Source organism: Lepisosteus oculatus, chromosome 3, assembly GCF_040954835.1.
Source record: "Lepisosteus oculatus isolate fLepOcu1 chromosome 3, fLepOcu1.hap2, whole genome shotgun sequence".
Classification (NCBI taxonomy): Eukaryota; Metazoa; Chordata; class Actinopteri; order Semionotiformes; family Lepisosteidae; genus Lepisosteus; species Lepisosteus oculatus.
This window is the reverse complement of record NC_090698.1, coordinates 67921790-67949077: the sequence shown is the minus strand read 5'-3', so window position 1 is coordinate 67949077 and position 27288 is coordinate 67921790. Positions and strand designations below refer to the sequence as shown.

General features: G+C 37.9%; 1 protein-coding gene across 2 annotated transcripts in view; it reads right to left on the bottom strand.

Moving 5' to 3' along the window:
- phf24 (PHD finger protein 24) overlaps positions 1-27058 on the bottom strand; it is a 52219-nt gene extending 25161 nt beyond the window's left edge. Inside the window, exons 1-3 of one of the 2 annotated variants that reach the window (XM_006626600.3) lie at positions 26559-27058; positions 8324-8720; positions 4976-5161 (exon numbers count right to left, since the gene is read on the bottom strand). In XM_006626600.3, the coding sequence (XP_006626663.1) occupies positions 4976-5161; positions 8324-8716 (579 nt within the window). In that variant the 5' untranslated portion in view covers positions 8717-8720; positions 26559-27058. The remainder of the gene's footprint in view (positions 1-4975; positions 5162-8323; positions 8721-26558) is intronic. The other variant, XM_015363917.2, reaches the window with a different exon arrangement.
- Positions 27059-27288: the final 230 nt, after the last annotated feature.

The following is a 27288-nucleotide window of genomic DNA, read 5'->3' as shown; positions in this document are numbered from 1 at the left end:
GTCATCCCCGTATGCTAGAAATCCACCTCTATTATACCAGTGTCGAAGAAGTCAGCTGTGTCCTGCCTCAATGATTACCACCCCATGGCACTCACACCAATGATCATGAAGTGCTTCGAGAGACTAGTCATCAAGTCCAGACTCCCTATCCCTCTGGATCCCCTTCTCTTTGAACTCCCGCCCCAACCGGTCTACTGATGATGCCGTATCTCCACCTAGCCCTGTCCCACCTGGATAAGAAATATTCTTATGTAAGAATGCTTTTCATTGACTTCAGTTGAGCATTTAATACAATCATCCTCCAGAGGCTGATAGAAAAATTGAGCTTGCTGAACCTCAACACCTCCCTCTGTAACTGGATTCTGGACTTTCTGATCAAGAGACCTCAGACGGTCCGGATCGGTAATAACATCTCCTGCACCATCACAATGAGCACTGGAACCCCCCAGGGCTGTGTGCTCAGCCCACTGCTGTTCACACTGATGTACAGTTCAAATTGCATCATCAAGTTTGCCGATGACACGACAGTGGTGGGCTTCATTAGCAACAACGATGAGGTACCATGCAGAGAGGAGGTGGAGCAACTAGTGGACTGGTGCACGAACACCAACCTATCTCTTAATGTAAATAATAAAAAAGAGATAATCATTGACTTCAGAAGGGTCCACACTGATAACTCCCCACTGCACATCAATGACTTCCCTGTGGAGACAGTTAGAAGCATTAAGTTTCACCAAGGCTTTATATTTTTAAGGGGCTTTGTATAAATTTAATAACAAGAGATATTTAAAGTTTTTGGAATACATCATAGGACCACGTGCAGTATGGAGGAAAGAAGTTCTCTCTGTTGCTGGATAGACTACAATTGGTAGACACGATGTTGTGAGCATAGACTAATGCCAAGCACTACTTTTTGTATGGCTAAAAATGTTTTGTTGAGAGACAGCCAAAATAAATACAATACTAATATAAAAAAGCATGCACATACTGGAGATAAATCCATTAATGGGTTCAGAAAGAACATATTTCATATTGGTTTAAAATGAAACTACCTCAACAAAACAACAGTAAGTTGCATCCAACCCTAATAAACCACCACAGTACAAAGGGACAGTGCTTCATATGTTGTCTTTAATACAGAGTTCTAACAAGCGTTGTTTTTTAAGATACATTAAACACAAAGATAAAGCAAATGTAGAACTGACAAGGACAGACTCTGATACTGATTTGTAGTGATTTATGGCTACAAGGTTACAAATGCTCATTATCCAAGGGGTTTAAAGAAATCCTGGGTAAAAACAAAATCTCACATTCTCTATACCTTTCTTCTGCTGCAAAGTGAATTTCATTCTTATTTACCATCCAATTACAAGGTATCTTTATGTGGGTTTTCACCATGTAAACAGTGGTTCCCAAAAGAACATTTTTGCAACTACAGTATGAGCTGCTTATTTCCAAAGTATCTGAAGTGTTTGAGCCATGAAGTATAATGATCATTATTAATAAAAATTAACTGATAAGTTCAAGTCATAGTTTTTTTTTTTTTTAGATTTTAACAAAGCCAATTCAGTCCCAGCCTCCTGGGTCAATCATTTTATAATGTTTCTGTAATCTGTTTTCGAAGGAGAAGAAGTACTGAGGTAATTAGCTTGTTTGTCAGGTGTTTGTTGTTGGCTAAATAATGTGTACTTTGTACTTTCAGAAATATAAAAATAGCATTGCTGATCCTCTTTAATATTGATAGATACTGTATGAGTTCTGAAATACAAACAATAGCATTTTAGCTTTGTGGATGTCTAGAGAGAAGTTAATGACTTTAACAAAACTTAGCAACTATAATAACAGAAAATGAGATAGTTAGATTCCATTGGTACAGTAAATGTAATGGATTAGCTAAATGCTTACCTTGATTTATCAACATTTAATCAAAGATTTTGAACAATGTTAATTGAAAATTACCAAATGAAAGCTTTTTATATAACAAATTTAATATAAAAGAAGAAAAGAGAAGTGGAGCCTCTTAGTAAATTGTTGATGCTCCTAACATACTTATTTTGTAACATCTGCTGGCATCTAAGATGTCTAAAACTAGTGTACTGTATATAATGAAAGGTATTTAGCTTCCTATCCAGTAAAATATGTTTTTTTTGCTTAAATTCTCTCTATACTCTAACTTGCATGCATTGATTAATTTCTGCTTTACCTTTATCCTTTAAGCATTTGCAATAAACTATCCAAGATAATATTCAACCCATGTCTTCTTGAGAATGGCAATGCTGAGCATCTGCCAGAAAGCAGATACCAGGGGTGTAAGCAATTCAACCCTCCTTACTGCAACATGAGCACACCTGCAGTTAAAAAGCTCAAAAAAGAGGTATGAAAAACAGTCAGGGCAGTGCCTAGTGCACACTCTTTTTTGTTTTGTGGAGTACAGTTCTATTTGATTGCCTGAAGGTCTGCATTCCATTTCCAACTTATCTCTGAGTTAATTGTAGTGAGTTATAGTGCTCTGTAAAAAGGTCATTGCTATCCTAGAAAAAATGTTTTCGAAAGCCAGTTTCGTTATTTGTTTGTTTTTTATTAAAATGGTGGTGCATTGGACAGAAGCTTTTAGTTGTTGCATAAATAATGAAAAAGGCAGACATTAATTATTTAAAAAATCCCTGTTATTTTTTAAAGTTAATGGCAGCAGTTTTTGCTTGCCATCTACATAAAGATAAGTGAGCAAGGGGAACAAAAGAGACACTGTTTGTACCACATGATTATTTTAGGACCACATCATAAATTGTGACAGATTTCTGTACAGATTTTTTTTTCTGTGTAGCAAAATAGACTGGCCATGCTAAACAGATTGTACAAGATATGCAAACTCACACTCAAACAACACCCTTAGTCAACAGAACTACAACACAATGACAACAACTGCAGCTTCCTAGAAATTAGTTTTATTTGATTTGCTTACATGGCATAAATCTTAGGATAAAACAGCAATTAACTGAAGAGAGAGGAACCAGCTTAGAAGCTGTACAATCAAGATGTTTATGCTCCACTATTACAGCTTTATAATTATCCGTTGTCGTATTTGTGCTTACCAGACACTGTAGTTGTGTTGTTCCCATGTTCTCTGGTATACACAGACTGGTTGCCACCCGGAAATTAAAATCTGATAAAATGATCAAGCTGTAAGTGAGAAATAAAAATCTCTACCCCATAGGAATGTCTACTAAAAGGCTTTCTCCACAACACAAAGAACAGAAAACCAAGGAGAATAACGAATTTAAAGGATTTCATTCCATAGCTTATCATATTAGAGCCCAGTGTCATTGGCTAAATATTATATGCAAGGTTAAGTTCTCTGGCTTTTCCTTTTTAATTTCTAATTTGCACGTTGCTTCAGTACAATTAGTGGCTATGGAATGAAAAAAATCATATAGTCCAAAATTTAGCTAATCTCAGAGAACACTCTGATTGCCTTAAAACCTTTTCAACATATTTTGTCCATTTTTGTAGTGTTTCATTCATTTGTTTTATTATGTGTAAGATGTGTGTAATGGGGGCAATGATCTAAAACTAATTTTCAGCATCCACTCTTTTCAAGATACAGTGACCACTGAATTAGGACTCTCTGACCTACTGTATGTTACTAACACAGAGATACAGACATGTACACACTCACTCCCAGAAGCCAATTTACCTACCGCTATGTCTTTGAACTGTGGGAGATAACCTGTCACGCCCAGTACACCTAGAGGGCACCCTACTTCTGTACTGTTCCTAGTTCCCTGTGATTATTCATGTCTTTTCCGGTGTGTATTGTTGTGTAGCCTGTTAACTTCCTGTGTCTGCTCTGCTCCTCACCCAGCATTGAGGGTACGGATGTCCTGAGACCCGCCTAGCACCAGGTCGCTCCTGTCCATGGCCTGAGGGCATTGGTTTCTTTTTCGGACATCGTCTGACCCCCTGAGCCTGGGCTAACCCCCATGTTGCCCCTTTTACCGCTACCCATAGGGTCTTTATTGCTCTCCTTGTCATTCTATGGCTTGCTCTTCCCACATCCGTGACATAACCGAAGCACCCAAGAGGAAACACATGCCAACATGGGGAGAACTTGACACAGGGCGCACCCCAGGAACTGCATCCAGGGCCCCAGCGTTAACCACCGTGCCACTATGTCACCCTCCACACTAAGACATTTTCTGGAAGTACAGTACTACAATTTGGAATCACTATTATTTTTTGGCACACCCTCATGAATTCAGTAAGCAAATGGTCTCAATACAAGAACACTCACAGGAAGAGAAAAGAAAGAAAACCATAAGGACTCTGATATTAAATGTGCTTTGTTGAGCCAAACTGTTTTCGGGTTGGTTCTCATTCCACCCAAGGGAAGACTGCATGTCAGTGACTATCTGTTAATTAAAATGGAGATTAGAATTTGAGCTTTGAATAATTGTAATTTGTTTTGAGCTACAGTACAGGTGCAAAGTCTGAATGGAAGTTTAATACATTTGACTACTGTACTTCAAACCTCTTTAAACGTTGCCCAGCCCATTAGTCTGGTTTCTTTCATGAAATAGCTTGGTAAACTTCTTAGATAAAAGACAGTATAGATCTAATCACCCCTTCTTTATACTCTCAAATGTTTGGATTTCTGCTAAAATACTTAACATGTGTTAAATTAATTATTCACCAAATAATGATAAATACGGGAATTCCCATCCACAGCAACTGTAGTACTGTATGTTTATTCAACTTGTTTTGTGTGAGTGCACACATTTCTACATATAGCAGTCAGAGCCATATGTAGGACTTAAAGTATTTGCTTCTCAACTGCAAATCCTGAAAAATCAGCATTGAGTTGCTAATCGTAGTTAAAAGGTAAACCACAACAAAAAGCCCTGCCATTCTCACCTCCTGGGAAATGTTAAGTACAAGACATAAGCATTTTCCTCTAAAAGAGGCAGTGCGGACTTACACAGTAGTAGCAGCTCCAGCCCGTGGCTGTGTGTGCTGTTTCAGTGAGGTCTTCCAGGGTGTCACTGTGCAGATAGCCCATTTCACGCAGGCAGCCATCATGGAAGACCCTGGTGCAGACCCGGCAGGGGTACAGGTCTTCTGCTGTCCACACCTCACAGATCTCACATATCTCATCATTCACTGGCTGCGAAAGGACACGAGGCAGGGTCAGCAGAAAATTACATCCGAGCGTTCAGCCTGCTCTGATGTTTACATTTTTGCATCTGTTGTGTGGCTCTTACCAGTACCAGCGAAGATCTCCCTGTGCTGATATTTCTAGAATCTGCCACTTCTCAAGAGAATAAAATACAAACTGCAAATCAGTGAAGATGATGTTTTAAGGCTCACTAAATTACAAGATGCCTTCAAAAAAGACCAATGTCAGAAAAAAAAACGTTCGTTGTAAACCACAGTTAAATATAGAGCTATCAAAAATAGAGGATAATATTGAAAATATTGCGCTATTGTATAATATTGCATCACCTCTTGATCTAAAAAATACTCATAGAAAACAGAAATTTAAAATGAAAAAAGAAAGCAAAAAAAAATAATTTGAATTGTGTTTCCAAAAATTAAAATTTTATACACTTTTCAGAACTTCACACCAAACAACCTACTTGGATTTTGTGCTTTTCCTTAGATCTCCAATTTTACAGATGAAAATGCAATACTTCATACTATGACATTTTAAGCATTTAAATCCTCTTATGATCTTCTAGGAGGAAGATTCTCATGGATGCACATATGTATTAACCCTTTGAAATAAATTAAGAAACCATCCTGCTTTGATCACTGGTGTCTCGGCATACCTTTGGTGATCTTGTTTGTGATTAATCCCTCTTGCATTAAGTTCTGAAGACTGGGACCACTGCATCAAACTGGCTATATAAGACAGCTTGGCATCTGGGCCACATTAGCTCTGCCGTTTTACTGTATGGTGCTCACTGTAATGAGTATTAACTTTGACAACACAGGAGCTCTCTGCAGTTCAGCTGGAGGGCTGAAACAAGCATATTACTCTGGAGCGTAGAGAGAGATGGCTGGTGACATCAAAGATGAAACATTGAACAACCTTGCTGAGCCCAGTGCACCACAAAATTATTCCAAAGGTAAAACAAAGTACAACACAAAATATAGTCTAGGGGGTTTTTGTCTTTTGTGTTCTTCCATTATCACCTTAGAGATTCGATTAAGTAGCAACCATGGACAGTACTGTACTTTCACATTTCTTTCCATTCACCCAAGTAATTGTTACTACATAAGGAGGAGGTGATAATTAGGAAAAAAATATTTTTACACTTCAGTTTCTGTTCTTTCAAGCTAAAAAGAAACCTCAAAATAAAGAGAGGGAATCGCAGCAACATTTTCCAGTTCTTCAGTAGTTTGTTGTGATAAAAGAAGCCTGTGTTACTTGCCAAAACCAGAAGCTCGGTCTGAGTTGCGATTTACACTGTGCCTCAAAACCCTTTAGCCTTTATTGTCCCTTGTGTGCTTTTCACATCAAGAGCTCATGAACATATGTGGCAATAATACTATTCAACAGAAAAACAGATAATTGCCTTGTAAAGAGTCAACAATGAGAACCCTACCCTCAAGCATTTTTTTTCTTTTTTTTCATTCGACAATTCAACAATTGAATTATTTTAGGGATAAGAGAGTAAATGCCCTCACAGTCTTTATACAGAGGCAACTATACTGAGAACATCCTGTCACCTCCAAAATTATTAGCACTTTTGATAAAAGTGAGCAAAAAATGCTTTAATGAATAAACAACATCTACAGTATATTGTAATTTTCCAATATGTGGATTATATTTTACTTTATTAATTACTGTATGTAATGGAATCAATAAAAATGACAGTTTTCTCAAATTGTAAATTTATTTCCTAAAAAATTAAGTTCCACAATTATTAGCAAACTTCTTTTCAGGACTTTGTGCACCCTACACATGTAAGGATAACAGCACTGAGCCCTTTTCTGTAATGTGTTAGTAGATTGGAGAACACAGTGGGAGGGATTTTATTCAATTTTTCCATACAGAATCATTCCATATCCTTAATATCCTTGGTCTATGCTTCTGGACTGCCCTCTTCAAATCAAATCACAGATTGCAATGGGGTCCAAGTCCAGAGATAGAGATGGCCATTGCAATCATTGTATTCTGATTTTCAGATATATGACATTATAGTACAAAAATACTGGTACTTTTTGATAGCTGTACTTCTAGAAAATAAAATATGACAGAAATGCTAGTTCTTGCTGTCATGTGTGAAGTTACCTCCTAACCTGACATGAATAAATTTTGGCTGCCCCTAAAACATCTGTAAGAACTTTAACATCCATAGCAGCAAATAGAAGCCTGAAGCATCCCTCAGCATTCACATGCAGGACTGACTTAATTACAAGATGTTACTCCAGACGTTACATTTGTAACATTAGTTACATTTGATTTGCCTTATCAAACTCAATCTGTTACGAATCCTCAAGCAGAACCTCTGCACTCCTTCAACACTGCACAGATTTAAATCTGTATTCAGTCTCCAACATGCAATCTCATGAATCCAATCATTGAAATCTGATTTTATGAATTATGCCTGTTTTAAATTATGTGAAATGATGGGCCTTGCACTTTCCTGTTGTTTTTGTGTACCTTTTTCCTTTTAAAAAGTACATTAGTTTATAGTCCTGTGGTCCTGCAATATTGTCTCTTAAGAAGACCAGAAACAAAGCTCTTGTTTCTTCCAGAGGCAGTGCTGTCTGCAAACTCTACAGTCTAAAAAAAAGGAAGCACTCCAAAATTTTAATTAGATGTGGTTAACACCAACTGTAAATCACTGATTAATTCAATTTGTATAAATTTGAAACACTTCAGATGTTGATTTCAGTGTTTTTTTAAGTAGATGTTCCAAGACTCCACAAATGCAGTCAATGTCTAATGATCTATCAGTTCAAGTACAATTCTTCCGGGCTCAGTAATCAGAATGGCTGTAGCCATTGTGTGCATTTTATTTCCTGAAGATAAAACATTTTGAGATGCTAACTGTAAGTAAACGTTTGTAAAAAGGGACAGAAAAACCATTCTGTTAATCTCAGCAATATACAGTAAAGCCTCTTATAGTCCTTGGCTGTGCAATTGTGTACCTTATCTCATTGTGGCGTATAATTCACCACCTAAAGCATTGGTACAGTAGCTTCATCCATCCATCAGATTAAAGTTTTGATTGTTTTATGCCTAAAAGAACTTAACGATTGCCTACATAGAACATATTTTGACCAATGTACAGTAACTGCAGTTTACATAACCCACCTGTTCTTGTTTTTCCAGAGGAATTTCAATAGGTTGGTCATCATCGGAGTCTCTCTTTGGCCGGACAAATGCTGGAGGAGTGAGCTGATTGGCTCTTTCCAGCTCCTCAGGCTCCACCCCCTTGCCATCCCGGAGTCTAGACCACGCCTCCTGATTGACTTTACACTCATCCCTGGGAGGAGGCTGGGAGCTGGAGGCCCCGGGCTTGTTGTCTTCCTCCTGAGGGGCCACAGGTTCCGGCGGCTTGTCCTCTGCCTCTACAGGGGCCTCGGCCGCCTCAGGCCGGCGGGCTGGGGGCGGCCTGTCCTTCAGCCCATCCTTGAAGGCTGACACCACCACACTGACTTTCTGCACCTTCTCCACACTCTGTTTCTTAGACATCAGCACCCCCATGGCTCTGGAGAAGCACAGACATAGGGTGGAAACTAATGAGTGACAAAAGAATTGTATACCACCCTAAGGTATATCTATAGTTCCAGTTTCTTATTATAACTTTACCTAGGCTATAATGGTATAACATCCTATTGATTTACTGGTCAAAATGTACTGTATGAAAAGATGCATTTTTGCACTTTTTTTGAGGGAAAAAAAGCTTTTAAACTACTTTGAAATATTTTGGACCAGTTTAAAGAAAAACAGGTAGCTAGGAGTCAAGAAGTACTTAACCTCTAAAAATGACATCTGGAGAAATTAATAGCTGTTTACCTTTAAAATCACCCTTGCTTTTAAAGAGGTGTTAATCATATACAGTATTCTGTCTATTCGCCTGAAGCTGAGAGTACAGATTAAACCCTTTCAGGGTATGTCATTGAAAACTATTCATTATAACTCTACAGTGGTTTCTACAAACAGAATGGAAAAGTAGTTACATTTATTATTGAAGATTATAATAAAAATGTAAAATATTTAACCATTGGTTTGGTTGGTTGAACGTGCTCCAACCAATGGTCCTCTATTATGTAAAAAAATAGACAGTACAATCAAGGAATGAGCCATCCATCTGCAGTATATATATAGTACTGTGCAGTATATTACCATCACAATGTAAGATAATGAAATAAAAATGTGAATACAAAGCAAAATAAAAGTAAGTCGTACAATCAATTGTTTATTTTGATTATGGTTTGTGTTGCATATCTTTTTGTGTGTATTTCAGCTACCCCTTTGGGAAATATTATTATTATTTTACTGTTAATGGATCACTATACCTCAAAGGCTAGTATTAGATGGACTCTACCTTCAATCAACGGGCAAAGAAAGGCAAAGAGAGGGCCTTCAGCACCTCTTGTTTGGTATACAGCCGGCAGATTTAATAGATATAGAAATGTGTCCCCTGGCTTTTCCTGCTAGAAAGTCACCTCTGAAGTTTCTTTGGTTTTAAATGCCACATGGGAAAGTTTCCAACAAACAATGTGTCTTAAACAAGGGCAGAACTTTCCATTAATCTATAACTTGTCTGATGCTCAGTGAGGCATTTACGCTCTTGGGAATAGTATGTGAGCGTGCTTCACATCTTCAGGCTTAGTGCTTTAGAGACTTCAACCTCTGGCCTTTTCAATTTAAATCGAACCATTGGTGCCAGTCCTGAAACGTGTCTATTGCAACTTGCCATCAACGGATGCTATTGAAAATGTTAAAGATCCATCTGAAAGACTTCCTTCTAGGCCAATGACACTCTTTCTGCTGTTTTAACTCCAGGACCCCAATGGCTAAGGTGAAGCATTTCTGATATGGCTTAGAGGCTGCTGAAAGCTGTCTTATCTGCCGTGTAAATACAGCGCAGCTGGGGCTGATTACATAGTTTCACTATGGCAGAAGACAAATAAAAAGAATGAGTAAATACATAAAAACTACAAACCTGACCATGAATATGTAAAATTCTAATAATTTCAAAAATAAAACCTCATATAAGTCCTTTCATGTCAAAACTTCTCAAGGTGCTTTACAATGAAGGTGACAGTTCAACAAAAGATTCCTCCGATGGTAAGAATTGTACTGCACTGTAAAACGTCAATTGCCCTATAATACCCTTATGTGAAACATTGGAATATCCTATCAGGTAAAAGGATCTGAAACTATATTACACTCTTCCCAATGTTTCACTCCATTATTTCCAAACCTGAATAATAATAACTCCTTTATTTAGCCCTTATACAGTATTTGTAAATTAATACAAGTTAAATAATCAAAGTTTAATACATTTACAGGATGGATACACTATTTACAAAAGCAAAGTTGAGTGCAATTGAGAAGACTTGAAATTGCTACCAGGATAATAACATACCAGCTGTATGTTTTTGAAACTGTAACACTCTTTGATTCCACAGCCATGTAGAAATTGTTTTAAAAAAATTTTATAATTATTATTTTTATTATTATTATTGTTATTGTTATTGTTCTTAAAAATGTATTTATTCTGGTGTTTTACAGGACCCCCTTTTTTCACATACCACAGTTTGCCAGTGTCTAAATACTGTGGCACTATTTTTGCTCTGTGCTTGAATCCTGGCAAAGGTGGAGCACAGCTGCACCAGTCACCAAAACACAATTTAGTTTACGTATGGAGCGCCACAGAATATGTGGCAAAATTCATTGCAGCATTAATCAGCATTTGCCGCGCTGTGGTGTGAACCGGCTGTGTGATTCACTGGCCAAAGTTGATCAATAGGTGGCACTTGTTGGATGATAAAGAAACAATTGCTTCATTTTATCTGCTTTACTAATGTACCTCTTTAAATCAGTTTGTGGACTTCAGGGTTCAGGTATCGAACCATGATCTTAAAAGAAATATCAAGAGAGCTGTGATTGATAAATTGGTGGAATTAGAGGTCTTTGCACTAGCGAGCAAAGACGCTGGTTCTCCTGGGGCTGGTGCTAAACCTGCTATGGCAAAGGAAGAACAGGATGAGGTGCAGGTGGTGGCTGAAGACTTAGTGGAGGCTGAGGTCAAGGGCACATTACCTCTCTTTGAACCGTTCTCTCCGGTCTCCACTGGGTCAAAAAGCGAGATTCGCCTGGAAGTTTGTCTGGCTCGCTTGCAAAAGAAGGCACAGGAAAAAGCCCAGGCACGACAGGTAGAATTTGAGTTGCGCCTTGAAATTCGTAAAATAAAGATTGAGGCGGAGAAAGAGGTTAAGCTTGAACTAGAAGCAAGAAGGAATGCTCCTGCTGCGCAGCTGACCCACTCCGAGGCCTCTAACATGTCTCCTTTGCAGGATCCACTTTCGACCACCTTCGATGAAAGTAAGCACATTGCTTTAGTTCCTCTGTTCAGGAGGTCAGAAGTTGATTCGTACTTTAATGCATTTGAGCGAATTGCCACATCACTTCGCTGGCCTAAGGAGGTCTGGTCACTGCTTTTGCAGTGTAGATTAGTTGGCAAAGCTGAGAAAGTTTGCTCTACACTTTCTCTGGAAGAAAGTTTGCACTACCATACTGTGAAGGCTGCAATCCCACATGCATATAAACTGGTTCCTGAAGCTTATAGACAATGATTCCAAAATCATCAAAAAGTGTCAGGCCAAACGTGTTGAATTCACTAGAGCAGTAGTTCTCAAACGTTTTGGACCAAGTACCACCCCTGATCAAACCAAAGTATCCAAGTACCACCTACAAGTCATCTTTTCATAGGAATCCCAGAAAATTTAAATGACCAACATGAGTGCGCGTGCGCACGCACATATATAATAAATATTATAATAAACTTTATTTGATATAGGGCCTTTAAAGGTGGCTTCTCAAAACGATTTACAGAATGACAAAAGGAACAACAGCAATTAAAAATAAAGCACCATTTAAGTGAAAGGGGTGAGCCTGTTTAGTCGAGCAAAGCAGATGTGAATTATTTGGTCAAGCCATGATACAATACACAACAGAGTCTAACAGATTTTGTCTAACAGGCATTTTCTTGATGGCCAAGGGCTCGCGGTGGATGCTGCAGTTCATATCTGGAGCAACCTCTCTAATTCGTGCAACTACACCGCTGTGCCGGCTTGTCATCGCTCTAGCACCGTCTATACAAACTCCGACGCATTTCATCCAGTCGATGCAATTCTCTTCGATAAATTCATTCAGAAGCTGAAATATGTGCTCTCCTGTAGTTCCTGTTGGTAGCGGTTTACAGAACAGAAAGTCCTCATGTGACGTGCCCTCAAACTCGTATCGAACGTAAACGTGCAAATTGGCCAAATCAACTACATTTATAGACTCATCTAATTGCAGTGAAAAGCATCTGCTTATCTTAACGACCTCTATCAGCGTACTTTTAACATCATCCGCCATATCAATAATTCTATGAGTGACTGTTCAGCAGCTTTTTCTCCACACATAATACGTGTCAGCTCTTTTGCCAACGGTAAACAAACAACTTTAGCGGTCCGCTAGCTTGCATTTTTCCCTGTTTCCATTTCAGGAGTCTGTCTCAGAAGTTCAAAGAAGTTTTTATTTCATGTGCATGGGAGCGAAACACAGAGACGCTTGGTGTATTTTTCTCAAATTAACCTAGAACAGTTCTTAAATATTTTTCTGTTATCTGTCACGCTTTCCTGCTCTCACAAGATTCCCAGCGTTCGTAGTACGCATTTCTATGCTTTCCTGTGCTTACAACATTGGCATTGTTCCAAAATCACGCACATTCTCCTACCTCCCTATTTGATGGAGATTATTTTTTTTAAACAAAATTGGTCACTTGTGTTTGTAGCATGCATTCCTATACAATGGTATAGAATTACATTGTAGCTCTTGTGTCCACTCAAGTATTAGCGTGCGCTGTATCGTAGTACGTAGGCTGCGTATTCGCCCAAAAATATTTTCATGTCTGCGCATGCAGAGAAGACTTTGTCTACTCCCAGTTTACAACCTTAGTCTCCCCCAGTAAAAACTAGTCCCCCACATCCTAAAGAGGAGCATGAATGTTTTTATTGTCACAGAAAAGGTCATATCGTTGCCGATTGTATGACGCTTAAGCGTAAACAAAGTACCCAGAAAACCAGAGTGTAGGGCTTAGCAATGTTGTTTCCCACGCTGCCATTCCTTTGACTTTTGAAAATACTCCTGATCCTAGTTATGAACCATTTATCATGAAAGAGTCAGTTTAGTTAATGGGTGAACCAGGGGATTAATAATAATAATAATAATTGCTTACACTTATATAGCGCTTTTCTGGACACTCCACTCAAAGCGCTTTACAGGTAATGGGGACTCCCCTCCACCACCACCAATGTGCAGCATCCACCTGGATGATGCGACGGCAGCCATAGTGCGCCAGAACGCTCACCACACACCAGCTATCAGTGGGGAGGAGAGCAGAGTAATGTAGCCAATTCATAGAGGGGGATTATTAGGAGGCCATGATGGGGTAAAGGCCAGGGGGGAAATTTGGCCAGGACACCGGGGTTACACCCCTACTCTTTTCGAGAAGCGCCCTGGGATTTTTAATGACCACAGAGAGTCAGGACCTCAGTTTTACGTCTCATCCGAAGGACGGCACCTGTTTACAGTATAGTGTCCCCGTCACTATACTGGGGCATTAGGACCCACATGGACCACAGGGTGAGCGCCCCCTGCTGGCCCCACTAACACCTCTTCCAGCAGCAGCCTTAGTTTTTCCCAGGAGGTCTCCCATCCAGGTACTGACCAGGCTCACACCTGCTTAGCTTCAGTGGGTTGCCAGTTGTGAGTTGCAGGGTGATATGGCTGCTGGCTGCTGGATCAGAAGCCCGTTCAAATACTAAGAGATACCGGTGCAGCCCAGTTGTTTATTGTTGCGGACGCACTGCCCTTGTCTGATCAGTCTTTCTGCGGTTCCAGTGTAATAGTTCAAGGCATCGAAATGAGTTTTATGAAAGTGCCTTTACACCGTGTACATTTACAATGCGATTTAGTTACTGTATTTGTTAGAGTTGGGGTACGTCCTTCACTACCCGTTAAAGGGGTAACTTTTATTTTAGGAAATGACCTGGCAGAGGGTAGAGTATAGCCTATTGTTTGTTTGTTTTTCTCGCTTTAACAAACATTAGATGTTTGTTTCTATGGGTGGGGGTGTTACATCCCAGTGTGTGGTCCATGTGTGTTTTGTTGCTGTTCCACACTTCCTGACCTTGATTGTTCTCCCTCCCCCATCGGTCCATCATTACATAATTGTTTCCCTGTGACGTCATTATCAATCAGCTTCTCAGCCAATCAGAGCGCAGCCAATCAGAAGGCTTCGGCTTCGCCCGTGTGTTTTCGGATAGCTTCCGCTTTTGTTGGTTTGTGTTCGTCTCTTTGTACTTTCGTTTGTTCATGTTTATCCTTGTTTAGCCATTACCTTGCCAAGACGTATTGTATCAACCTCTGTGTTCTTTTGTACGCTGTTACTTGTCTACTCTCGATTTCCTTATTTGTATTCATAGCTCACTTGTGTATTTATGTGAACATTTGTGTATAAGGTTAGTTTAGGTTGTTGGGTGCATTCTGCACACGTAGGTGATTTTTATATTAGTCACACTAGTTTCGTATGGGTGAGTGCCATTTGTCTTGTATGGTTTTGGGTAGTCAGTGAAGGTTAGCTAGGGCATTTGAAGATGCCGAAGACCATGTGTTTCAGGTTTCCTTTTGTAGTCAGGTTAGCTTTCCCTCACTTTCTTAGCCAGCTACATTTTGTTTATTTTCTTTTCTTTGGCACCACTCTAGTTCCCTCTCCCAGTGTGTTCTTGTGTCCTATTACATACCAGTCACTTATTGACCTTAAAATAATCACTTTTGCACCAACCCTTGTTAACACACTTCCTAGGGGTTCCCTCACCAGAACCCACCTGCATCCAAAAATTATCCTAAATGTTACACCCCTTTACCCCTAGACACTTGGGGTCGTAACAGGTGAATTACAACTCGAGCATTCTGTGTGGCTGCATCTTTATGCTCCATCTTATTTCCTATCAGGTTGCTCTTATCTCTATTAGATACACTCCAGAATGCAGTACGAATTCAAATGTTTCATGCACTTTACTTTGCTTACTGTACCAATGGAATTGTATTAGAACATCTGTTTCTTCTATATACGGTAGCAAATTCATGGAAGTCTCCCTGGAGAGAAGAATATGCAAACTAATCAGCCTTTGTTTAATTACATTTTATATGAGGAATAAGTGTGTGTGCATTGTGACAGGGACTAAAAATACTGCATTATTTGCATGATAATTTGATTCCCCATGTGTTTTTATTCATTCATATTTAATTTCTAAGTTTACAATAGGTGTCAAACAGTTTACCAATGTTTAAGAAATGTTCAGTGTGAACATGATTGGCACTCTGTTAAATGCTCTAATGCATTGAGACTAAATACAAAAAGCTGCATAAACTGTTAAAAGGCATATAAATCATTTTCATTTCTTGCCTCAGATTGTTGCTTTTGTGTAGGTTGAAGGCATGGTGTATCAGAATTAAGTGCCAAGTGAGAGGAGCTATTCATTGTTACTAAAGAAATTCTGGGTTTGCATTTTTGCAGAACTGTTAAGGTACTGTACCATAATCTGTATAATTTGTAATTCCATCCAATAACTCCACAGTGAAATTTTTGTTGCTCAAAAAATTGACACTCACACAAAGAATATGGACATGCTCTGTAGTGATTTTGCATTCCTCAGATGTAATCTCTGAACTATAAATATACCATATGAAAGCACGATCTAAATACAAAAACATGCAAGAAACAGATGCATAGAAGTTCTTCTTGAGAGACACACTTGCTCATTGAGTGAACAATATTCGATCCCAGGAAGTAGTTATACTGTATGCATTAGTACAGTATTTAACTAATGGACTGTTGGGACATGGACTGGGCACGTCCAAACAGTCCATAGGGTTTGGGCGCACTTAACATCAGTTCTAAGACCAGTCCTAAGGTACTGGCTTTGTGTTCATCGTTGCATGGCATCTAAAAAGTATTAATCTTTCGGCAGGCTTACACTGGCAGACATGAGCGTTTTATTGTACTGGACCAAAGTTATAGTTAAATTGCAGCCAAATAGCTGTGATAAACAGCTTCATTAGTGTGTTATAGAATTTTACAGTAACTCCCCTCAATTTAAATTCTGCACTTTTATGTTCTCTGCTTAATTTTTCTTTTAAATTGTTTCCTCTCTTTGTCTAGAAGGCGTAATTGATGTCAACATAAATGCCTTTTTCATACAGTATGTAGCTTCTTCTAGTTAAGTTTTTCCCATTTTGTATTTAAAAAAATGTTAAATGCCTTAATACAATTCCCTGCAATTGTCTACATTGAACACAATGAAGAAGATGCAGTATATTTGCCCAGGTGTGAGCTTTATATTAATATTTTGAATTTTATTTGCTGCTTGAACAGTAATCCTCCTAATTTGGTATAATTTGCACATTTACTAGTTTATACACTATTTAGGAATCTAGATCATTGATGCAAATTAAGAAGAGCAGTTGTCTGGGTGCAGATCACTGTGGTATTCTACTACTGTACATACATTACATGAGTTTCAGTATTCAACCTTTATTTGTACCCTCTATTTTCTGTATACTGTAATAACTAAGTCTTTAAATCTAAACATTTTTGTTTCCCTAAATACACATCACACACAATTTGAAAAACTGATCTTTCATGGGCAACAATATCAAAAATGACCAAGATTCATTATTATTTTCATATCTATACCATGGACTGGGAATTACACAGATCTGGTGGAACAGGTGAATTGTTGGAGGTTTTTTATTAATTTGCCATAATGATTCCAAATGCCCAATGTTTCTGAAGATTTCAGACAAGGTTTGTCTCTTACTTTATACAGTATACAGGTATGTAGACAGGAGTCATCAGAAACACCTTTTTGCAAAATGTGACATAGTACTATACACACCTGAAGAAGCCAAAACGTGTTGTTTTCTTCTCTTTTCAGTATGGAATAAAACCTTACTTGTTCCACTGTACTACCACTACATGCACCATTTGATAAGAGGTAGACTTTCCTAATAAATGGCTGTGAAGTGAAAAGTAATACAGGTTTCCTCTAGAAGTTACCCATCTCTCATGCAAGAAAATGACTGGGCAGGCATAGACAGGAATACCCGGAGTCCCTGTTTTTAATTGTGTCTTTCTATTGATTTGGGAAGCTGCATTCCCGCTGAGAACTGACAATTGACAGTTCTAACATATTTTCTTTGTTAGTCTCCACCACTAAGGTGGTGCTATAATATTTCTGAAAATAAGAAGCAGACTGGCACAGCATACATTATACAATTAGATCTTGAGTAAACTTTAATGCTACTAAAAGAGCATTATGTCAGTTTTACTGTGTATAAAGTTGCATTACAGTAACTACTCAGACAGAACAAATAAGAATCAAGGACTATTATTCATAAAAAACTTTTTTTTTTCTCACTTTCATATCTTCGTACCTGAATAAGGCATTAGATTAACCTCTACTTGTTCCATGGCACATTGCTTTCTAAATACATGTATTGCTATTTAATACAATATACTGTTCAGTAAACAAGTGAAAGCTTCCACCTAGAACTGACTAGTACTGAGACAGTTGTAGATTTCATGTTCTAGGATTTGAGGATCCTGTGAGAACACAGAACCCTCTGTACATTTTATTCCAAAATTGTAACACAATTAACAATGTCTGTAAATGCACACATACCGGAAATATCTAAATTGGAACTTTTATGTTTTCACATAAAGTAGAAGCAGGCAAGATGACAATTGGAAGCTCCTAGCTAGGGAACAGAAATAGAGAAACAAACTGATATATTTAATCTTCTAAATTACAACTTCTGCACACAGATATTTTTTTTCCTTAGCACTGTAAGATTTATCATAATCCTATGAATAAAAGCTCCAGATGAAAGCTTATTTCTTCTTCAGACAGATTGCAGTTCATCCTCTCTCAAGGGCTTCAGCTGCCTCACACAGGAATGCTCTGAAATGCCTCTGGTCAAAAGAGCTGGCCAGTTCTTGAAATGAATTTTACATCTGTCAGCATAATTCAGATTTTGATAAGGAGCATTCAGTCATAAAATTAAAAAGATAAAACCCAAAAGAACGAATTGCCCGTCATTGGTCTGCTTATGTGAAGTATTTATTTCTCAAAAATATTCAGAACTTCAGGGGCACATTTTGATGACCAGACAATTTTGTATTTATTTTTCAGTCTTAGCCCACAATATGTCAACCAACACTCCTCTATCATTTTGATTTAAAGAGTACTTAAACAATCATCACATCATTAAAGCACAATGGGAAAAGCTTACACACTGCAATATTGTCTCAAGCCTGGAATATCATTTCCCGAGGAATATTGACACCCAAGAATTGGTTTTATTGTCTATGGATGTTTCTGTGTTTTCTGGTACAGTATGGTGATTTGGATTAAACTGGTTTGCTGTGACCCCTACTCTTTTCGAGAAACACCCTGGGATTTTTAATGACCACAGAGAGTCAGGATTGACACACTGACAGAGGAGGTAAGAACAGAAGTGCCTTGGGAACTCATCTTTGCTGATGATGTGGCACTGATGGCAGATTCAGAAGTAGAACTACAGGAGAAAGTGTTCAAATGGCAGAGGAGTCTGGAAAAGGGTGGACTGAAAATGAATGCAGAAAAATCTGAAATAATGGTAATGGAGAGAAGAGGAGATACTATGACCAATGTTGAGGAGACAAATGGAGGAAAACTGAAACAAGTTGATGGCTTTAAATACCTTGGATCAAAACTGGTAAAGGGAGGAGAAACACTGGAGGCAGTAAAACAAAGAGTGAAAGCTGGATGGAACAAGTGGAGAGAAATAACTGGAATAATCTGTGACAGGAAAATTCCTAGAAAGTTAAAGTGCAAAATGTACAAGACTGTGATTAGACCTGTACTACTATATGGAGCTGAATGCTTGGCAGTTGGAAAGAGGAAAGAGAACTTGATGAGAAGAACTGAAATGAGGATGTTGAGATGGATTCTGCAGATTTCAATGAAGGATAAGATCAGAAATGAAGAAATCCGTAGACGATGTAGGGTGCTGAATGTGATTGAGAAGATGCGAGAGGCGAGGTTACGGTGGTATGGACATATCATGAGGAGGGACGTTGAGGAAGTAACAAAGAGGGTAATGGAATTTGAGGCGGAAGGTAACAGAAGAAGAGGCAGGCCTAGAAAGAGATGGATAGATTGTGTGAGAAAAGATATGGAGGTATGTGAAGTGAGTGAGGAAGATGTGCTCGACAGAGACAAGTGGAGAAGAGCAACCAAAGCAGCTGACCCCAGGACAGTCTGGGACTAAGGCTGTGAAAAAGAAGAAGAAGAAGACAGAGAGTCAGGACCTTACATCTCATCTGAAGGACAGTGTCTTTTTACAGTATAGTGTCCCCGTCACTATACTGGGGCATTAGGACCCACATGGACCGAAGGGTGAGCACCCTGGTATCATGCCACAAATAAAATGATTGAATGTGTTAAAATCACAAATGATTTTCTGATGTGTTAAGGAATTTAGAACAATTGTAAATGTTGTCATAAACGTTGATCAAAGATTAGATCCTTAGATTGATTTTTATTTAGCATTATTTATTGTGTGTACAGTAAATATTCTTTAACCAGCTGGAAATGTGTATGTATTTCAAACCCATTAAATAAAATGGTCTGTGAAATATTTAGATTTCAGAAATGGTCAAATTTAAGAAAATCAAGCACTGTTGTCATCACACTGCACTCCATTAAAAGGAAAGAAGAAAGTCATTTGCACCTTGCCTTCAGATAACTTAATTGTGTTGAAAAGAGAAGAGTGCATTTCATGTCATCTTCATGAGTACTAGCTCTGCACATTTCATTCAGTAGCTATTTTCTTAAATGAAATTGAATGCACCACCTAATAACTAGTAAAGGCATCCTTTTCAAAGATTAAAGGGCATATAATGTGTTTTTTCATGCACAGCTGTTGCAATTTTTCAGTGATAAAATACAGAAATGTGCAAGAACTAAAAAGGAGAAAAGGAAAAAAAATGTTTAATTAGAATTTTATGTCAACCAGAAGTTAGCCATTGTGAAAACAATTCAAATGTCAGTCAAAAGGCAAATGTCACATGAGTATCATCTAAGAATTCAGATGGAATGTGGCTGCAAGGTGCAGGAAGGGAGCAGAATTTGTTATAATGAAGAAATGAATATAAAAAAAAACAAGACAGGCTATGTAAAGCAACAAATGCAATATCATTACATCTGGAAATTTTCTAGTTGGAAAAAGACTCAGTTCATCAGTAAAGAAATGTATTACATCTGTAGTTAATTGTGTAGCATACAACCATTGAACTCTTCACATTAAGTAATCCTAAGTGTAACAAAATTTCAAAGGTCTTGCAACAGCTAAAGAAAAAAATGCTTTACAGCCTTGGAATGTATCTTTCTGATAATGAACTGTATATGAATTATACCATAGTATAATATTCTTTAATAACCCAGTGATTTAAAGTATCGAGATACATTAGTTTTTGGTTGCATATTTGAGGACACAACTGTATGAATCTTTTGTATAATAATTTGAGATGCTTTCTGCAACACATTTGAATTCTTGCCTGTTCTTGGGGTCACTTTCCTTGGCTTCATTTTTTTTTTCTCAGCATGCAAAATGCATGCTCAGTTAGATTTACATACGAAGATCGACCTGGCTAGTCTAAGGTTTTCCACTTTTTTTCTCTCCTGATGAATTGCTTGGTTCCAAGGGCTGTAAGATTTACGTCATGCTACAGGATGATGCATGTACTGTATGTATCCTTCTGTAGACTTCAGAATTTATTTTTCTGCTGACATCATCAGTTACATCATCAAGTGAGCTTCAGAGGTGGCCATGCAATACTTCATAGATCTATGCAGACTATACTTCATAGATCAGGTGTTTTGTTTGTTTTTTTGGATGACATGCAGTCACATTTTACACACTTTTGCCTTTCCCTCACTTTGGTATTTTGGTAACATTTTATCTTGGTCTCATCTGTCTGTAAATCTTAGTCTCTGAATTCTCCTGGCTTATCTTTAGACATCGAAGCAAACTCTGAAGCAGAGGTAATGACATGTCCTGGGTATGCATGACTGCCTCTGGAACTAATGATGGCAGTATCATTCTTTCTGTCTCCAATCCATTGTCACTCCTTATACACCTTCTCATACTCTCTATTACTAATCACCCAGGCCAGATATTAACAAATAGAGAAGAGCTAGAAATAAGGTGAAATACATCTTTACAGTATTCCTGATTAAAAATGTTAACATTTCTGGGCTATGTATACAAACATACAAGCAAATGTTAATTCCACACTGAGAAGTAGAAAGAGAGAAAAAAATAGAACATTTCACCTGCTGAGCCTTCTTCAGGTGTCCTCAACAGAGATAAGACAGCATCAAAAGCTGAAAGGTTGTGTTTTACTTTTTACTTCTCAGTGTGGAACTTGCTTATTTCTTTGCAGCCAGTGCATGTTGGCACAGCTCCCCACTCAAACTTGTTTTCTTTATGAATATCGGTACGATAATTCCTTTTCCAAGAAGACTTTTAATTTCTGCCTTGTATCTATTGTAAAGGCAGCATAGTTAATGACATTTATTGAACAACACTGTGTAACTAAAACAGAGGTAAGACACAAAAAGAAATCATTGTCACATTAAATCATGATTTAATTGTGGAACATAATATAATTTTTACTTATAAATATAGATCTATAAAACGTGCAAAAATTCCATTCATATTAATCAACAGAAGCAGCAAGATCAGATAGTAGGAGTCAAGGTAATTAGCAATACTGTTAAAACACACAGAAGCCCATCAACTCCATCTAACTAACACCATATTACAATATGATTGCCTTTGTGGTTTCTCTGAACTGTATATTCTATATTTTAAACTTCTTTCAACCACATTTCATCAAGATTTGCAAGTGAAATAATGAATGTCATCTAACAGAAGAACTTTATACATTTTAAAAACACTTGGATATAACTCCTTGCCAATGCATTTTCTCTAAAGAGGTTTTCTTGTTTGTATCAGTTGAAATAAAACAAATAACTGGTTTGAATGGCAGGAGAAATATGACACTGATTATACCACTACTTGCCAGCAGCCATATCACTCTGCAAATCACAACTGGCAACCCACTGAAGCTAAGCACACGTGAACCTAGTCAGTACCTGGATGAGAGACCTCTTGGGAAAAACTAAGGTTGCTGCTGGAAGAGGTGATAGTGGGTCCAGTAGGGGGTGCTCACTCTGTGGTCCATATGGGTCCTAATGCGCCGTTATAATTATGGGGACACTAATTATACACTAACTACTGTTAACAGGCACCATCCTTCGGATGAGATGTAAAACCGAGGTCCTGACTCTCTGTGGTCATTAAAAATCTCAGGGTGTTTCTCAGAAAGAGTAGGAGTTTAACCCTGACATCCTCGCCACATTTCCCATCCCCCTCTATGAATTGGCTTCATCACTCTGCTCTCCTCCCTACTGAGAGCTGATGTGTGGTGAGCGTTCTGGCGCACTATGGCTGCCCTCGCATCATCCGGCCGGCTGCACATTGGTGGTGGTGGTGGAGAGTCCCCATTACCTGTAAAGTGCTTTGAGTGGAATGTCCAGAAAAGTGCTATATAAGTTTATAAATAAGTGTAAGCAATTAAATTAAATTACTTTACTTGGGCCTTTAGAAATCTTGCTATAACCTTCTCTGGAGGTCTTCAAGTTTCTTCATTCTTAAACTAAATATTCTCATATTATCTCAAATATTCTTTTTCGTAAGCTTCTAGAAATATACTGTACTAAATTCTCCTCTGTCTATGATTCAAATGCTTATCTGGCGACACCAGGTTTCAGACGTTTAATAAATATATTCCTATAAAAAGAGGGATGGAAATTCAAAGAAATGAGTGCAAATATCTTTAAATTACTAAAATTATCTTTATGTGGTATACTGTATATACAAGCAGTCACAATCTAATTTGATACAGTACACTTTTGTCTCTAAAGAAAGAAGTGCATTTTGCAATTCTTGTACAGTATACTGTAGTTCATCAACATTCACTTGACAGCAAGCATTTGTAAAAGAATAGTAAATCCTACTGTTTGAGAACAATACAATATTATGGAAATGCAGTTAATGCTGAATGCAATCTGAGTCTAACACCTAACACATCTAAAACTACTGAACATTTTTCAGAATGCAGAAAAGATGAGAAGAAGGACAGAATACTGTAAGTGGCAGTAACTTTAAATTCTCCAGTTTATTACTTGAGGTTTACAGTAGGTCATATTCTGAGGTTTTATCCCAGCTGATGTACTATATAGCTCTTGCTTATGAAGAAGTAAGGACTAGTGTTTACTTAAATAATACAGTAATGATGAGGACCAAACATATATTTTCATCACTTCTTCCAATAAGAATGAAGAAATCGATGTTTTATCAGAGCTTTAAGTATCCACTGTAACAGAAACAATATTCAATTTTATAACTGTCTTTTACTTTCTAACTGTCTTTTGCTGGGGCCTTGGTTGTACTAAATGGAGTCTATAAGTACAGTTCAACAGACTGTACATAAGGATGACAAACACGTCTTTTCCACTTCATCATTCTCTATCTCTGCCTCCACCCTATCACTGTCCTTGCAGCAGAACTTTGGTGTATTTTCTGGAGTGAATGCACATGTGGATGTACAGTATATGGATGGCAAACCTGATGGTTTATTTCTTATGGCAAAATGGTGACATTTAAAATATTTGAATTTAATTGACTAATTTTTATGTTTTTAATAAAATACATTTTAAAGTAATTTTCTCCAATATTTTACCTCTACACTAATGGAAGAAGTAACTCAGTTGTCTTCACTTAGACATTCTGTGTATATGATTTTAAAGTGAGATTGCGTGGTTTGTTTTAAGGTAATGGAAACAAACACCATATTACAATATGATTGCCTTTGTGGTGTCTTTGAGCTACATATTCTAGATTTTAAAATTCTTTCGACCACATTTAATCAATATTTACAAGTGAAAAAGTGAATGTCATCTAACAGAAGAACTTTATACATATTTCCAGTATTTATATAGATTTCCAAATCTTTTGTACCCAGTTAATGAAGTACAAAGTAGTGTCATGGTGCTGTGAAAATCATTTGTTAAAACTAAATCTGTGAGAAGTTGAAATGTAGACTTGGTTGCATCCCTCAGCTTTTAAATGCTGTTGAACTTCTCATTGTGAACTGTATGTCAAATATCAAGAGGCTAATTCTGGAGGGCAAAATTTAAATCTAAATAAATCTTTAAAAAGAAGCCCATCTATTTATTCATTGCCTGCCAGGGATTGTTTTCAAGCCAACCAATGAGCTGTGAGTGGGATATGCTCTTCAGTACAGACAGAAGGGCCTTCTGAATAAAGCTGTGAACACCCTTGGCTCTGGATTCTATAAGACAGACTCGTAAAGAATGCAGGCCTTAAGAAAAAACAGCCTTCTCTGTGGTGCAAAGATACACTTTATGCCAGAGTTTGTAAATGGTACTCTTTAGTTCTGACCACATTGAGATGCTAACAAGTAAATGAGACCTTGCACAAATGTTTGGGAAGACTTCCTCCTCTATGGGAGCAAAAGCTTTTCAAATTCCAGATTTTAGAAAGGTGGAACATTTTATTCAAAATCATACTGCAGGGTATTCAAAAATTCTACCCATGCTCTTAGGAGTTTTCAGCTGTCCATGAAAGCCTTGAAATGTCTGCTCCAGGATTTTGCCTACAATTTGTTTTTTCTGGGATGAAGTTGCCATATCGATAAGGCCTTTCTTTTTCACTTTCATTATGTCTGCTTTCATGGAATAAAAATACTGGCTTAACCTACCTAAATGCGCTTTCCTCCATGCTCATGGTCTAATAATGCAATAAAGTAAGGCATTGTTCCTGATGTGCACCGTCTAAGAATGCTTATCAACACTATAACAATAGTCCAGGGTGTTCTGATAAAGAGCTATAGAGGATTAAGCATTGCTCTGGAGTGCATTCCTAGCAAACAACAAAACCTTCCCAATGATAATTAGAATTAGCTTACATTTTACAAACTACCTTAATATTTCATGAAGCCGCGTGTCACTTAATTGTTATATAGTAGTGATATAAAACATGGTAACACTCAATATTGGTCATCCATGAGCTACCTCACCTACAGGCTCCCAGTGTTTACAAATACCTTCTTACCTTTGAATGCTAACTAACTGTGAAGCCTCTATAATACTGACTGATCATACAGTGAAAGATGTGGAATATTTTCCAAAATGACCTGGGGGATTAAATACATGAATCTCTTGCTTACAAATCAGCTATTACATTGTTTTCTAAAACATTAATCATATTTACCATGTAAATAATTTAAGGACAGAAAGATTGCTGTGCATTCCATGTTAAGAACTACTACAAGTGTCTCACAACTCTAGAAAAAGAATATGATATTAATTTCTGGGGTTGAATTGTCATTTTGTAAATTTAACCATTCTGAGTATGTTGCTAATAAAATTAAGGCTGTTTTAGATTCGTTCAAAATACCTTAATATGTCTCTCTCAATCTAAAAAAAAAAATCTAGCATGTTTTCCTTTGCTGTTTAGATATGATACAAAGGCGAGCAGTATACGGCGAACCTGCCTCTATCGGGGTTGGGAGGGAGGGATGGGGGTTATTAACTGTTGTCCGAGGGAAGAGTGTGAAGTCGAAATACGATACTACTCCTAGTAACACTTGCGGTCACCGCTACATTAAATGATGGTCCCACAAGCTTCCACACTCAGTCACTAACAGCATTAAGAAGGTGACCTAAATTCTTTTTTAACAGCTATGTTCATGTCAGAGCGCCCTTCCGCCAGTAAATATCCACTGCAGTAAAAAAAAAAAATCCACCTTGAGTTCACCAAAGTCTCATTTTTGGAATGTACAATTACTTCTGTTCCGGCTATTCTAATCCGGCTCATTAACAAACACCACGAAGACGAATGCCACATTCCCGACGTGTCTTGCACCTTCCTTGCCACTTTCTCGGGAACCTATAAAAAATAAATCCTGCGCATTCTTTACGAGACAATATGACTTGTACATTTTTTGTTCAGATGCATTTGTGCTGAGATTATCTTGACAGGGACTGTTCTACTTAACATAACATATTTAAAATATTTAATCTGACATACAGTATCATATACAACAGCATCAATTTAATTCCAACCCTACCTGGGATGAAAATGACTTCGTAGACCTCCTTAGTTGAGACTTCCTTTTCTCAGCAAAGTCCACTCAGCATCTCAGACCAAGGCTTGATGTGTGTATTTTGCGCGTATGCATTAACGTAATTCCCAATAAAATTCCGTCTTTCAAAAGCCTAGGTAAAACTATCAGATTTGTGCAGGTTTTATTCTTCGGAGAATACTGTATTGCAGTGTGGTTCTCTGCCTGGACAGCTCCGGTGCTGAAATCCACGGCTCGTTTTCATCAACAACCGGGCGTGTACTGTACAGTGCAGGACATAGGACGGAGCGTGTCAGGGAGAAACGACCGGGTTCGGGAAATGCAGCTACTCCTACTGCCTTATCTTCGCCCGGGGATTCCTGCTGCTCACTATCTTGCGTCCAAACGGGAATGTGAGCTGTCTTTATTTGCTGGGACCCCTTCGGAATAAAAAAAAAGGAGCTTCATGAAGAAAAAAAGCGTGACGTAGATCCCGGGAAACACCAATAACAACCCACTAGAGTTGTGAGCCACAGACTTTGATGGTACGTTTTAAGCATAAAGCTTCTTGTGTATGAAGTTGCATACAATTACATAAGTAATGCGTACAGTACGTAAGGGAAAGCCGTGTAAACCACGAGATTTTTCGTTTTATTACTTTGCTTCTCTTTGCACTTTACAAACATTCCTGTCCAACACAAACGTACAGTAAGCCTCCATCCTCAAAGTACTGTAA